This window comes from Sceloporus occidentalis, unplaced genomic scaffold (assembly GCF_023333645.1).
Source record: "Sceloporus occidentalis isolate IW3139 unplaced genomic scaffold, rSceOcc1.0.p SCAF_1, whole genome shotgun sequence".
Taxonomy (NCBI): domain Eukaryota; kingdom Metazoa; phylum Chordata; class Lepidosauria; order Squamata; family Phrynosomatidae; genus Sceloporus; species Sceloporus occidentalis.
The window spans coordinates 301,449,786-301,462,901 of record NW_028316981.1 but is presented as its reverse complement, the minus strand read 5'-3'; the positions used below and the strand labels follow the sequence as shown (position 1 = coordinate 301,462,901).

Here is a 13,116-nt window from a genome sequence, read left to right as displayed (position 1 = left end):
CTGTAGATACTGATGGTGCTTTGGAAGCCTGACCACAAAAGCACTCCAGGGAAATCCAACTGGTATGCATCAGCAACATATAGCCCTTTGGCTAGCTCACAGTTCTCAGTGCTTCCACCTCCATAGGGAAACCATGAGTGAGAAATGTCTGGGTCCATGAGACGCTTCAGGCCATTTTAGGAAGCAATACTCTGTGTGTGTGTGTGTGTGTGTGTGTGTGTATGTGTCACTGGGCTTTCTGCCCTAAAGTGTCTTGACAAATCAGACCGCATCAGGCAAAACAAACTCTTGAAGAAGTACCTATGCTCTCTTAAAATAAGGCGAGGTTTCAGAACCACCTTTCCTCTTTTAAGAAAAGCCTTCATCACTTATGAATGAACAAAACCCATCTCTAAAAACAGAGACTAAGAAACAAAGAATATACTGTATTAACATATATTTTTTAAAAAAACTTCTCTATATACACATAGTTAAATTAGGGGGTATGTTAGTTTTCACTTTTAAAGTGATACAGTGAATCTTACACTAAGCAACTTGGCAAAATTAATGAATTTTATTTACAAATTTATGTTCCAAGATTACAACAGAAAACACTTTAGTGAAATCCCATATTAACAAAATGCAGTGATTTATTTATAATGGTATTAAAATGAAACAGACTGACAGTCTCTGGCTACGGTCAAGCAATTTCCCAGGAGTTGGAGACAATCTGAAGATCTCATGTTGATTGCAATAAGGCCTTCCAGTATTTCCCGTGTACTCAGTGGCTCTCTCCTTTCTTGCCTACCACCTAATAGAAGAGAAAGTTCATTAGCATTTAGTACAAAAAAGGGACTCTTAAAACATTGTTATCTGGACTCTAATGTCTTTTCCAGTATGCATTATTTTCTTGTACTGGTGGGGATGTGACTGTGAACCCTAAACTGTCCGACAATGAAAAAGAAGAACAAATTGGATAATTTAGTATGCAGCCGACAAAGTACTGTTAAAATGTGACTGCAATGTAATCATCACATATGAGTTTAAATATGTAAGTTGAATGAAAGGCATAATTAGGGATCTTCCTATACTTGCTCCTACACCATGGCTAAGCAATCACTTGGTCCTACTATGGGATGGCATGCAAAAAGAATCTCACTGTAGGAAGAGTGAAGTGTAATGTTAAGAAAGTGCCAGCACAGTGTATTCCCCAATCCTCTGAAGTTTTTAGAGGCTTAAGTTGAAATAGACAACTACAATTTCCTCAAAACACCCATAATGTAAACTACAGTTTGTGTACATTGTCTACAGTGATTCACCCAATTAAAATTAAGATGGGAATAGGGGAATGTCAGTGTGCAAACAGAAGTAATAAACAGTGCTTGCTGCCAACTTGGTTTGCAAATTCAGCAATGCATTTTCTTAACCATACCAAAGGAGAGTGCTCAAGTGAGATGTTTAACTGCTGTTTAATGTAATGCATGGACATGATCACTGCGGCTTGATTTTGTAGTGCTAAACTGCTGTTTAATGTAATGCATGGACATGATCACTGTGGCTTGATTTTGCAGAACAGGCAGAGGATGAGAAACACCTTATTTCAACAGGGACACACAGAAATCCCAAATCTATCTTCACTCTTATGCAGATAGAGAATAGCAACTGGCAGGTGGGCTGGTAATACCAATTTTGCAGGCCTCTTTGAACACACCATGCATTTAATAAGGCAGTTAAAATATTCATAACTTCACACAAAATACTGAAGTCTTCTGACAACGCTAATATAAAGGTTGATAACTTCTGATTACTATAGGTATTATGTGAATTCACAGTCAACAGCACGTGGATCCATTTTAAGTCATACTTTTACATACATTCTAAACCAGTAGTTCCCAAACTTTGGTTCTCCAAATATTTTGGACTTCATTTCCCAGGATTCCCAATTGTTGGGAGTTGAAGTTCAAAATACCAATGCTGTGGACTTCTGGGAATTGTTGTTAGTTGTGGTGAGAGAGATTTCTGACAGAGAAGGCTAAACGTCTATGTTCTGTGAGCTATTTAGCCTTCTCTGTCAGAAAGCTCTCATGCCACAACTACAATTCCCAGAAGTCCACAGTATTGAGCTATGGCTGTTGAAATGGTGTCAAAATGGATTATTTGCGCAGTGTGATGCAGCCCTGATCTGTCGGAGATAAACTGTTACATATATATACAGTGGGCATGCAGATATCAATTCTCAAAAGAACCAGGGCAATGTAGAATTAGAACCACATGTAATACTAAGTGAAATAATTTCAAACAAGTTAAGATTTAATGAAGCATGTTACAAAAAGGCAAAGCTAAATTGGGCAAGGACAAAAATATTTATTCTCCAGTTTTGTTTAAAACATGATGCTCCAGTTTGGATTAAGTAGTTACATCCACAAATTAGACAATTATGATGTTAGCAGAAGTGGACCAACCATATCAAAAACATAAATTGATACCATTCAGAAGGGGAAATGCTCAAATGGCCCATATGTATTACCTGAAAAATTAAACATTTTGGCATTGTTTGTCAGCATTGTTAGAACTGCCAGAGGAATTCCCATCTTTACAATGACACATAATCATTAGGACTAATAAAGACATAAGAGCAACAGCATAATTTTCCTTCAATAAGATATATCTTTGCTATGGGTACACCTTTTAATGCTATGACCTGTACACTTTACAGAAGAAGCAAAGTGATTTTTCCATTTTTTATAAGAAACTTCAATTAGTGCTGACATGTGACTGGTAGTTCTACCACATTTAGAAGTAACTCATACACAACACTATCCAAACTGGCCTGCATTATGGCATGTGCAGCATAACCCTGCCAACTCTTTCCAAACTTCATTATTTAATATTATCATGCTGCATGATAGAACCCAATAGATAATGTACCATTAATGGGCCAAAGTGGTATAGTGATTTGAGTGTTGGACCAGGACTCCAGAAGACCAGAGTCCAAATCCCCATTCAGCAATAGAAACCCACTGGGTGACTGTGGAAAAGTTACATTATTTCAGCCTTAGAAGAAGGGAGAAGCAAACTCTGGCTATATTTTGCCAAGATATAAACCTATGATAGAGTCACGAGGAAGTTAAGAACAACAAACATACCACATTCTAGATTGGACTTCTATTTGAAAAGTGCCAGAAGGAAATGGAAGTACTCAAGGGATGTGAATTATGCTTGAGTTCATTAGAATGTTTCAGGTTAAGAAGATAACACCAAAAAGGCAGTAATGATTATTACAGCACTTTATAGTACTACTCTAATATTTTTATTGATTTGCTTGACTATATCTAGTAAGGATGGGGTTTAACTCATATAGCCATTTTTGTGATAGCAGTGACAACTTTAGATAGTCCCTTCACTTTATATTTACATAATCAAATGATCTTGTGAAAGACTTCCATGACTTCAAGCTTCTATATCACAAGAAACACCACAATGTAAAAACTCCATAAATGAACAGGCTGCTAGTAGATGGATCCACATTTTAATATTCAGTAATTTATTTCAGCCAACAAGCCATCAACATCAGAATATATATAAAAATATAAAACATATAGAGCATTTAAAGTGTTTAAAACATTAAAAACATCAAAATACACGGACTTTTAAAAATAAAATCATGGAATATATATTCATAACCTGTGCAAAGGATAGAAATTTATATTTATTTTAACTGAAAAGCTCTAAAAGGAAAAAAAAATGTATAATACAAGGCCTTAGGCACAGAGCCTAGATAAGTGCAAGTTGCAAAAGGCCAAGCTGTTCAATTATGTTGACTCATAGTCTTGCGTGTTTTAACAGCCGAACAAAGAAACTTAGCCACTATTTCCGTTTTACTTTTCTCAGTATCGTTCAGCAGGTATTCCATATACCAACTGTTCGATCTGCCTGGAGACTTGAGCAGGAGGGGAGAGATTAATCTTGCCCTCTCGTCTTTATAGAAGGTACAAAAGAATAAAACGTGTTCTAACGACTCAATAGAACCATCACCACAGGGACAAACCCGTTCATGGTAAGGGATTCCCTTGAACCGACCCTCTAGAAGTGCTGAAGGAATTACATTAAATCTGGCTTTAGAGAACACAGCTCGGTACTTTGGAATAGTCAGGTTTTGCAGATAAAATGCCTCCTTCTCTGAGTTAAACTGTAGCCCTAGGCTAATGGGAGAGCAGGTGGTACAAGCAGAAGATAAAGAATATTGAGTATCAATATCTCTTATGCGGCGTATCATAATCTGCTGGGCTCTCGAAAGGTCTTGTGACATTAAAAAACTATTTGAGAAACCCAATCTCAGCAATTTTTCCTGGATATTTTTAGACCATAGGGTGGTATAATTGTCTTTCCATATAAGATGCCAAAGACCTGAGTCAGGGCCCGCATAAAAGAGTTTCAACCAGTACTTTAAAGTCCACGTCCAAGCAGAGCATTCCACAGAGTGGCAGCCCGCTTCAAGTCGTAAAGCAGCTGAAGGGACGCAATTTGGTACTCCAAATAATTTGCGAAGATAAACGGAAAAGACCTGTTCTAATTTTACAGAGAAACCTTGAATCCAGATGGGTATTCCAAATAACAATTGTGGTATAACCTTGGCCTGAAACACCTTCAAGGCTGCAGGTAAAAATTGGCCTCCTTTAGTATAAAAGAATCGGATTAGGGCTTTGGCACTATTATTTGCTGATTGAACAGCTATTGAACTCTGGGATGTCCAGCCAAGAGATGCTTGAAAAGTTATTCCTAAATACCTAAAAGTGTTAACTTGTTCTAACCTATGTCCATTTAGAATCCACCTGGATCGAGTCTTTTTTCTTGAGAAAACCATAATTTTTGTTTTACTATAATTGATGATCAGGCTGTTATCTTCACAATAACTTCCAAAAACTCTCAAGATATGTTTCAAGTCTATTTCCGAAAAGGAAAGGAGAACTGCATCATCTGCATACAAAAGTAAAGGAATATTAACAGAGGCTAGTTTAGGAGAGTGGCGTGCTTCCGCGGAAATGGAAGCAGAGAGATCATTAAGATAAAGGTTAAATAATAAGGGTGCCAAAATGCAACCTTGACGCACACCTTTTTGAGTGGGGATAGATTTCGTGAGATTACCCTGAGTGCCACATCTCACCTGTATAGTTGTATCTCTATATAGATTCATAATTAACCAAAGTAGTCTCCTATCAATAGAAGAGGCAAAAAGTTTTATCCACAGCCTTTCTCTCGGAATAGAATCGAATGCAGATTTCAGATCAATAAATGCCGCGTATAGTCCTTTGCTTTGGGAAGTAGAATATTTCTCAGCCAGGTGGTTTAAAACCAAACAGTGGTCGAGAGTTGTTTTGCCTTTCCTAAAACCAATTTGTTCGTTACCTATAATATTCTCACTATCTATCCATTCTGCGAGGCGGTTTTTGAGGAAACGGCCATAAAGTTTGCCCACAACTGAGAGTAAGCTTATGGGTCGATAATTAGATGGATCGTTTCTAGAACCCTTCTTATAGATAGGGATTATAACTGCGTTTAACCAACTTGGAGGAATTTGGGCCGTTTGATTAATAAGAGTGAAGAGGGAAGCAAGAAGAGGAGCCCACCAAGAAATATTGACTTTCAGAAGCTCCGGCAGAATTAAGTCGGGCCCTGGGGCTTTTCCAGATTTAATCTGGGTGATAAGAGATTTTAGTTCTTCTTGGGATACGGGGGGCCATTGTGGAATATTCGAGCAATCATGGGAAAGTCGATTGAACAAGTTGGAAGCATCAGAGGTTTGTTCCCTGAAGTCACTATAAAGTGTGGCAAAGTAATCTTCCCAAACATTGATGGGAATGTTACAGGAGGGGGAGCCACCAGTGTTTCCTAACATCCCCGTTACTGTGGCCCAAAAAAGTTTAGTATTTTTTTGTAAAGAGAAGTTTATTAATGATGACCACTGTTTTTGGATAGCCTCCCTCTTTTTCCTTGCTAGAAGTAGTTTATACTGTTTTCTGGTGGTAAAATACGATTGGGGCAAAAACTGGCAATTGTCTCTCCTGTATTGGATATACATATTTTTCAAGTGAGTTCTAGCTTCAGCGCAAGTCTTATCAAACCAAGGGGCCGTTCTTCTACCTTTAAAGTTACTTGGTTTCTTCTCTATAGGAGTCAACAGGGGGGTCAAAGTCCTAAGGAGCTGGGAGTAGTTCTCTATAGCATGTTGCACTTCTTGTGATACGGTAATTTGGTTTTTAAAACCCAGGCATATAGGTGAATTGAGAAGAACTGAAGTCTTTTCGTGGAGGGTTTCGGTCCACCATAGCCTATTCTGTCTAATTACCATAACTGAATCAGTAAAGGATGGTTGCATCTGAGAATGTATATTCAGGGGAATCTTAAACAAAAAGGAAAGAGGAAGATGATCACCATCTAATCTTGTTCCTACTGAAAAGCTAACTACCCGATTTACAAAAGTGTCAGAAACCAGTACATAATCGATGGTCGAGCTGCCTTTTGCTGAGATATAAGTATACTCACCCCAAGGATCAAATAATAAATTCCCATTAAGCATTCTTAAGGCAAGGCGCTCAACCATCTGCATAAAACATATACCTGCTGAATTAATACCCCGGTCCTTAAACTGTCTTTCTGTATTCAGAATGCAATCCTCTAACTCTTCTAATCCCCAAGCAGGAGAAGAGAAGAGAGCCTCGTTGTTATGGCCTATTCTGGCATTGAAGTCTCCCGATAACACCACTACCGCTGAGGGGAACTGTCCCTCTAGTTTGACTATGTAATTTTCCAATATTTCCCACACCTTTTTACTGCGGTCTTGGTGGAACTTGGGAGGAATATAAACATTTATCATTAACAAGCCCAAAATACCAAAATCAATTAGGCAGGCCATGGCAAAAGTTTCACAAAATGACAAACACTTGGTAGTAGCTTTGAGTGATGTAGAAATCAAGATGGCGAGACCCGCACTAGGTCTGCCTTTGCCAGGAGATGGAATAGCAGGTAAGTCGAAGATGGTATAGCCGTTGCAAACTATTCCGGACGTGCACCATGTCTCTTGGAGGAGTATCACGTCAAACTTGTTGATGTAATCTATCACACCAGGGTCCTTAATCTTAGAGTTCCAACCGGCCACATTCCAGGATAAGCACTTAAGAAGAGAAGGTTCTAAGGAGGAGGCACTTGGGTTACTAAAAACTGGAAACGGCACATCATCACGGGGGTGTTGAGCTTTAGGGGATACAAACCCGCTCGTGGAGCTCCATATTGGAAGGGGAGATACATTATCTTTTGGGGATTGTCATGGGGCAAGGTTATGGGAAATTGAGGGAGCATCAGCTTTATGTTGGGCTGATGGGTCAAGAGTGGACTGCCAGGTTTCCAGCATAGAATGGCCAATCGCCTGCAGGTTCTGAGATTGTGCCTGAAGATCTTTCTCCAGAGCCAGATTTCCAGCAGAACGCTGGCTGACTTCTGTTTGTAAAAGGGGCAAGTCTAGCTTCTTGTTTATTTGTGTAAGCTGATCACTGTTTACTTCAAATATACTATAAGAGCAGTTTGAAGAGGGTTGTTTGTTTTCTGTTAAATTATTCTCAACGTGATCACAGTTAAGATCTATTGGTGGTGAAATGAGATCAATGAGCGGTCCTGCTGTCACCGTGGTCTCTTGTAATATTTTCTTAAGATTTTCTAGCTTGTCTAGAATGTCCATTTGTTCATTCCTAGACTGCAAACTGGAAGCACTGATGATCTCAATATCACCGATATTAGTCTCGTCTACTGTTGGAGGGTGGTACTGGGTTCCTCTGTTATATTTTTGGATGGTCTTATAGGGGAGAGGAAGACTAGTAGCTTCTGATGGCCTTTTGGCGGAAGGTCTATTACTTGCTATGGTATAACTAAGCAGCGGTTTAACTGTATCATTTGAGAACACTCTAAAGGGAAAAATTTGAAAAGATGCTAAATAAGGTCTTATTTTCAGGATCATAGCTGGAATAGTAGACTCTTTAAATGATAAAACAAGTCGTTTTTGATTTTGAACTGTAGGAAGCCATTCAATGGTATCAAGGTCTATCATTTTGTGGTGGCAGTGGAGCAACTGCCCTAAAGAGATTTTGATTGCTCTCATCGAGTTCCATCGTCCTTGATTAATTCTATTCAGAGAGATAGAAAATGAAATCTTCTGGGTTTCTAAAATACGTGACTGTTTACTTATAGTTTTCCCAGTGGCTCTGTTATTAAAGTCAGCACTTACGTTATCACCTCGTACATTATCAGAGGGCTTAGTCCTTTTGGCATTATTGTCCTTATGATGAAGTTTACCTGTGTCATTGCTGTTCCTGTTGCCAGCTTGCCCCTTATCTAAGGCAGTAATTAATGTCTTATCCTTTCCCGTTGGGGCTGCCCTATGAATGCTGGGGGCAGTAGCCTGTTTAAAAGCTGAAGTTTGAAAATCTTTTTTTAGCAGATCTAGATTGTGTTTAATCTCGGATAGTTGATCAAATAATGCAATAACTGTTTGGGCCGTAAGCAAGCATTGCCTGGCCATGAATTCCGTTGTGCTTTCCCAGGGGAGACATTTCAGGTTTTTCTTAGATATCTTGTTTTGGGATTTATTTCCTATGGTATGAGGGGAGCTGGCTAACTGAACTGGAGATTGCAAATGGGAATCATTGAAATTTCCAGATTGATTTCTGTTTAAATCATCATCAGGTGTAAGCAATAAAGATAATGGTTCTGACAGCTGTTGCCTTTCGGGTTCAAGTTGAGAATTCCAGTCTATCAATTCTGCTGATTCAGGGGATGATGGAGAGGGCATAGTAGAGGCTTTTGCATTGTTAATTGTTCTCCTTTGTATTCTATTAAAGAAGTCTTCCATTTTTGGTTGTTTAGCTGCTTTAGGTGGAGAGGGAGAAAAGGAACCTGGGCTAATTCCGCTACAAATCTTTCTCTTACTCATGGTGCTCTCGTCGGTTTACCACCGCCGCCGCTGATGCTGCTGCTCCGCTGCTGGCTCCAGGAAGAGGAGAGGAGGCGTTGGGGCTTTTATAGCCCTGGCCCTGCTTGGCCTTGCCTGGCTCGGCGTTTGTGCCGCCGCTGTTGCTGCTGCTCCGCTGCTGGCCCCAGCAGCAAAACATAAAGTAAGAGGGCCTTTTGTAGCCCCAAAGATCCACAAGTGTCTTGGGAGTCTCCTCTGGAGCAGGTCTGCTACTGGTGTTGCTCGTCCTCCTCTGCGGTAGGTGTTGAGGCAACAAAGGGACAAGCACTCACAGGTCTTCAAGCAGCCCAGTCCCTCAAGGGAAAAGAAAAAAAAAAAAAAAAAAAAGAAAAGAAAAAAATATATAAAAAAAAAAAAAAAAAAAAAAGGGGGGGGGGCAGGCTTGCTTATATCCTCCCTGAGGCAGGTGGTGAAACAAGGGAGGAACAAACACTCACAGGTCTTCAAGCAGCCCTAGTCCACCAGAGAAGCAAAAGGCAGGCTTGCTTATATCCTCCCTGAGGCAGGTGGTGAAACAAGGGAGGAACAAACACTCACAGGTCTTCAAGCAGCCCTAGTCCACCAGAGAAGCAAAAGGCAGGCTTGCTTATATCCTCCCTGAGGCAGGTGGTGAAACAAGGGAGGAACAAACACTCACAGGTCTTCAAGCAGCCCTAGTCCACCCGGATCCACATTTTGAGGATACACAGTTGGCCTTCTGTATCCATGGATACTTTATCCATGGATTGAAGCATCCATGTCTTGAAAATATTCATAAATATATAAATTCTAAAAAGCAAAGCTTAATTTTGCCATTTTATATAAGGGACACCATTTCACTATGCCACTGAATCTAATGGGACTTGAGCAGCCATAGATTTTGGTATCTGGAACCAAAAACACAGTGGATACCAAGGGCCACTGTACAATAGAAATTGCTTTAAAGAGCAGACAACATACTTTACACATACAAGGTCCCAGGTACAGTGTCTTGATCTCCTCCACTGAGCAGCTTAGAAAACTGAAGCCAGTGAGAATTGACAGCACTTAGCTGTACTGACAGTACTGAGCAGTAAGGCCCAAGCTGTAAGGCCCAAGGATTTGATTCATATAAGGCTGCTTCATACTATGTTCTAAAATTAGTACAGCGTGCCTGCGCCATACGCGGGCGCGCCATACGCAGAATTGAGCATACGCGCTCAAGCCGTGGGGTGCGCGCGGGGCAGTGCGTCCCATTCAATTGAATGGGCGCACGCTCCCGCGCACAAGCCCCATTGTTTCCAATGGGGCTCGAGCATAGGCGGAATTCGCCTTACGCGGCGGGATCTGGAACGGATCCCCCGCGTAAGGCAAGGACGGACTGTAGTTACAAAAGGCTATATGAGGACAGTTAAAGGTTTAAAAGGCTGCTGCTTTGAAGGGTTTCAAAGAACTATGAATGCTTGAAACCCTATTCAGAAAATTTAGCCACAGGTCACCCAGGCTAGGGTTGCATCTGAAAAAGGAGTTGTCTTCTTCCACCTCCATGCTTCACTGTGAGAACATAAATACAATCGGTCTTCAGTATCCGTGGTTTCCTTACCCATGGATTCAAGCATCCACAGCTTAATTTTTTTACTTAACCCAAAAAGCAAACCTTGATTTTGCCATTTTCCATCAGGTACACTAAATCGGACTTGAGTATCCATGATTTTTGGTATCAACCAAGGGTCCTGGAACCAAACCCCAGCAGATACTAAGGGTTCACTCTAGAAAATCTGAAGATACATGGGTCTGAATACTAAGTAAATCTTGAATCATCCAGCTGCACAATAATACATATGATGAAGAGGAAAAAAAAGAGAAGAATGTACAAAAGAAGAACTTTAACGTGGTATATTAAAACAAACATGAGTCCATGAGAAAAACAAGAGAGCCAGGAAAGCTGTCCCAGAAGGTGCAGAGAGGAACTGATGGTACCAAAAGCAGTGAAAATGTGGTAAGGAGAAAGGAGATGCCAGGTGAAGAGAGGAAGCAGGGAGAAAAGGGTGGTGTAAGCAAAGGTCATTTAAGAACAAAAATCTTCCGGATTTTTATTTCTTTGGGCCAGGGAAATGCTGAAAAATAATAAAACAAGAGTGTTACAATGAAGCAAATTAGCCAATGAACAGGGAAGAATGGAAGTATCAAGCCATACACAAAAAAGCAGCTGCATTCCACATGCATTTTTAAAAAGTCCTAGATACCCTGCAGCATAAAAGGAGCAGTAAAAGATTCAGGTACAGAAGCTACAAGCCCATCCTCCATTTCAAATCAGTTAGCAAAGAATGCAAAAAACAAATTAACCCACTCAGGCTATCTCAACTTTGACTCTAACATGGCGGTGGAAAGGATTGCTCTCTTTATTTTTGCTCATGCTTCTGAATTTAAGCCTGCAGTGATTCAGTGAAGCATGGAGCAGCCAAACCATTCCCAAATGTCTTGTGCCAACAACTGAGAAGACCTGAACTAAGTCAGAAGATGCTTCTGAATGATAACATTCCTGACAAGTTATCTGGAAAAGTTTACTACTTAAATCTTCTCTGATATGTTTTCAGTGGGTACTACAGACTAGGAATATTTCAGATGAGGGGTGGGCAAAGTGTGGGTTGCATGGAGCCCTTGGGACCCCCAAATATGGCCCATGAAACCCCTGTTGAGCCTCCCCCTATACATTTTTTTAAAAAGTTCACACTAGTTTGGGGGAGGTTTACCAGAAAACTGACCAAACTGACCCTAAACTAGCTGCAAAGATGGCAGTCCCCTAATGACCTCCAATCCTAGAAAAACCAAAACCGCTGCAAAAAAATCAGCCAAAATGGCTGTTGGAAGTGATGCAACTTGTATTCCTAATAAGAGATACTGGGAGAATTTCCCAAAAAACTTTTCAGTTAATGTCTAAAAACTCAATTCTCCCACCAACTGTTTCTTTGGGCAGGACTTTTTTAACCTGTTATACTATAATTTGGATTATAGTTGGCATTCTAATTAATACAGTTAGAATCACAGTAGAGATTAGGAAGGAAAACTACTCTGAGCAAGCAGAAGTTTTATGCAAGGATAGAACTCACTGAAGAGAGTGCAGTGGGGGCAGAGACTGGAAGAGGAAGGAGACATGAAGGTTTGATTAACGACAGTGTGCCCTTACTTCACATGGGGGATCCTTTACGGACTCCTCTGCGTAAAGCAAATACTGCCTATGCTCAAGCAAAATGAATGGAGCTTGTGCATGTGGTGGCACGCATGCACGCCTTTTTCGTCCCTATGGGACACGCCGCCCCTTCTCCCCGTGCAGCTTTCAGCATATGCTGAAAGCCGCGTAAAACACGCTCGCATATGACATGGGCGCACTGTATTTGTTACACTGAACATGTCAAAACTTCACACATGAACACAGTATTAATGGTACTGTATAATGATTAGGGGAGATTTTGAATTTTCTAAGTTGTCTCATATTCCTCCTCTACCTAAGTACAGCGTGCTCTCGGCTTACGAGGAGGATCCGTTCCATACCCCCCACGTAAGCCAAATTCCGCTCATGCTCAAGCCCCATTTGCATGAATGGGGCTTGTGCAGGTGGCGGTGCAGCACCACAGGCGCGCACCCCATTCATGTGAATGGGACGTGCCGTCCTTGCACCCCGTGCACTCCTGTGCGGCTTTGCGCGTATGGTCACAGCTGCGCATAGCGCGCCCACACATGACGCAGGTGCACTGTATCATAAAGTCAAGCTATTTTTTATATAAATTTGGATGTTACCTAGATCATGTATGTATTTCTATTCCACGTTACATATTATTAGAGTAGGGATAGGCAAACTGTATTCTGTAGCCTTTGTCTAGCCCCAGAGGTCTCCCACTAGACTCCATTTCCAAGGGCATTCCTAACTCTGTTTCACTTCAAATTTAGGTAGCTCTGACCACTTTCTCTCTGATAATTCTGCCTCCATCTGTGATAGTATCTATCAGCCATACATCCTCAGACACAAAGCTGACATCACTACTGCTCTGATAGGCCTAGGCCATGCCAGAATTACCCCAGAAATAATCCAGTTTGAGACTGCTTGAACTGCCCTGGCTCAGTGCTAGGGAATCCTTGGAATTGTAGTTTATTATGGCACC

General features: G+C 40.8%; 1 protein-coding gene across 3 annotated transcripts in view; it reads right to left on the bottom strand.

The window, feature by feature from the left end:
* Nucleotides 1-421: 421 nt before the first annotated feature.
* TXNL1 (thioredoxin like 1) overlaps nucleotides 422-13,116 on the bottom strand; it is a 31,609-nt gene continuing 18,914 nt past the window's right edge. The window contains exon 8 of one of the 3 annotated variants that reach the window (XM_089497289.1): nucleotides 422-790. In XM_089497289.1, coding sequence (XP_089353415.1) covers nucleotides 761-790 — 30 coding nt within the window. In that variant the 3' untranslated portion in view covers nucleotides 422-760. The other 2 variants (XM_089497283.1, XM_089497296.1) reach the window with 2 other exon arrangements.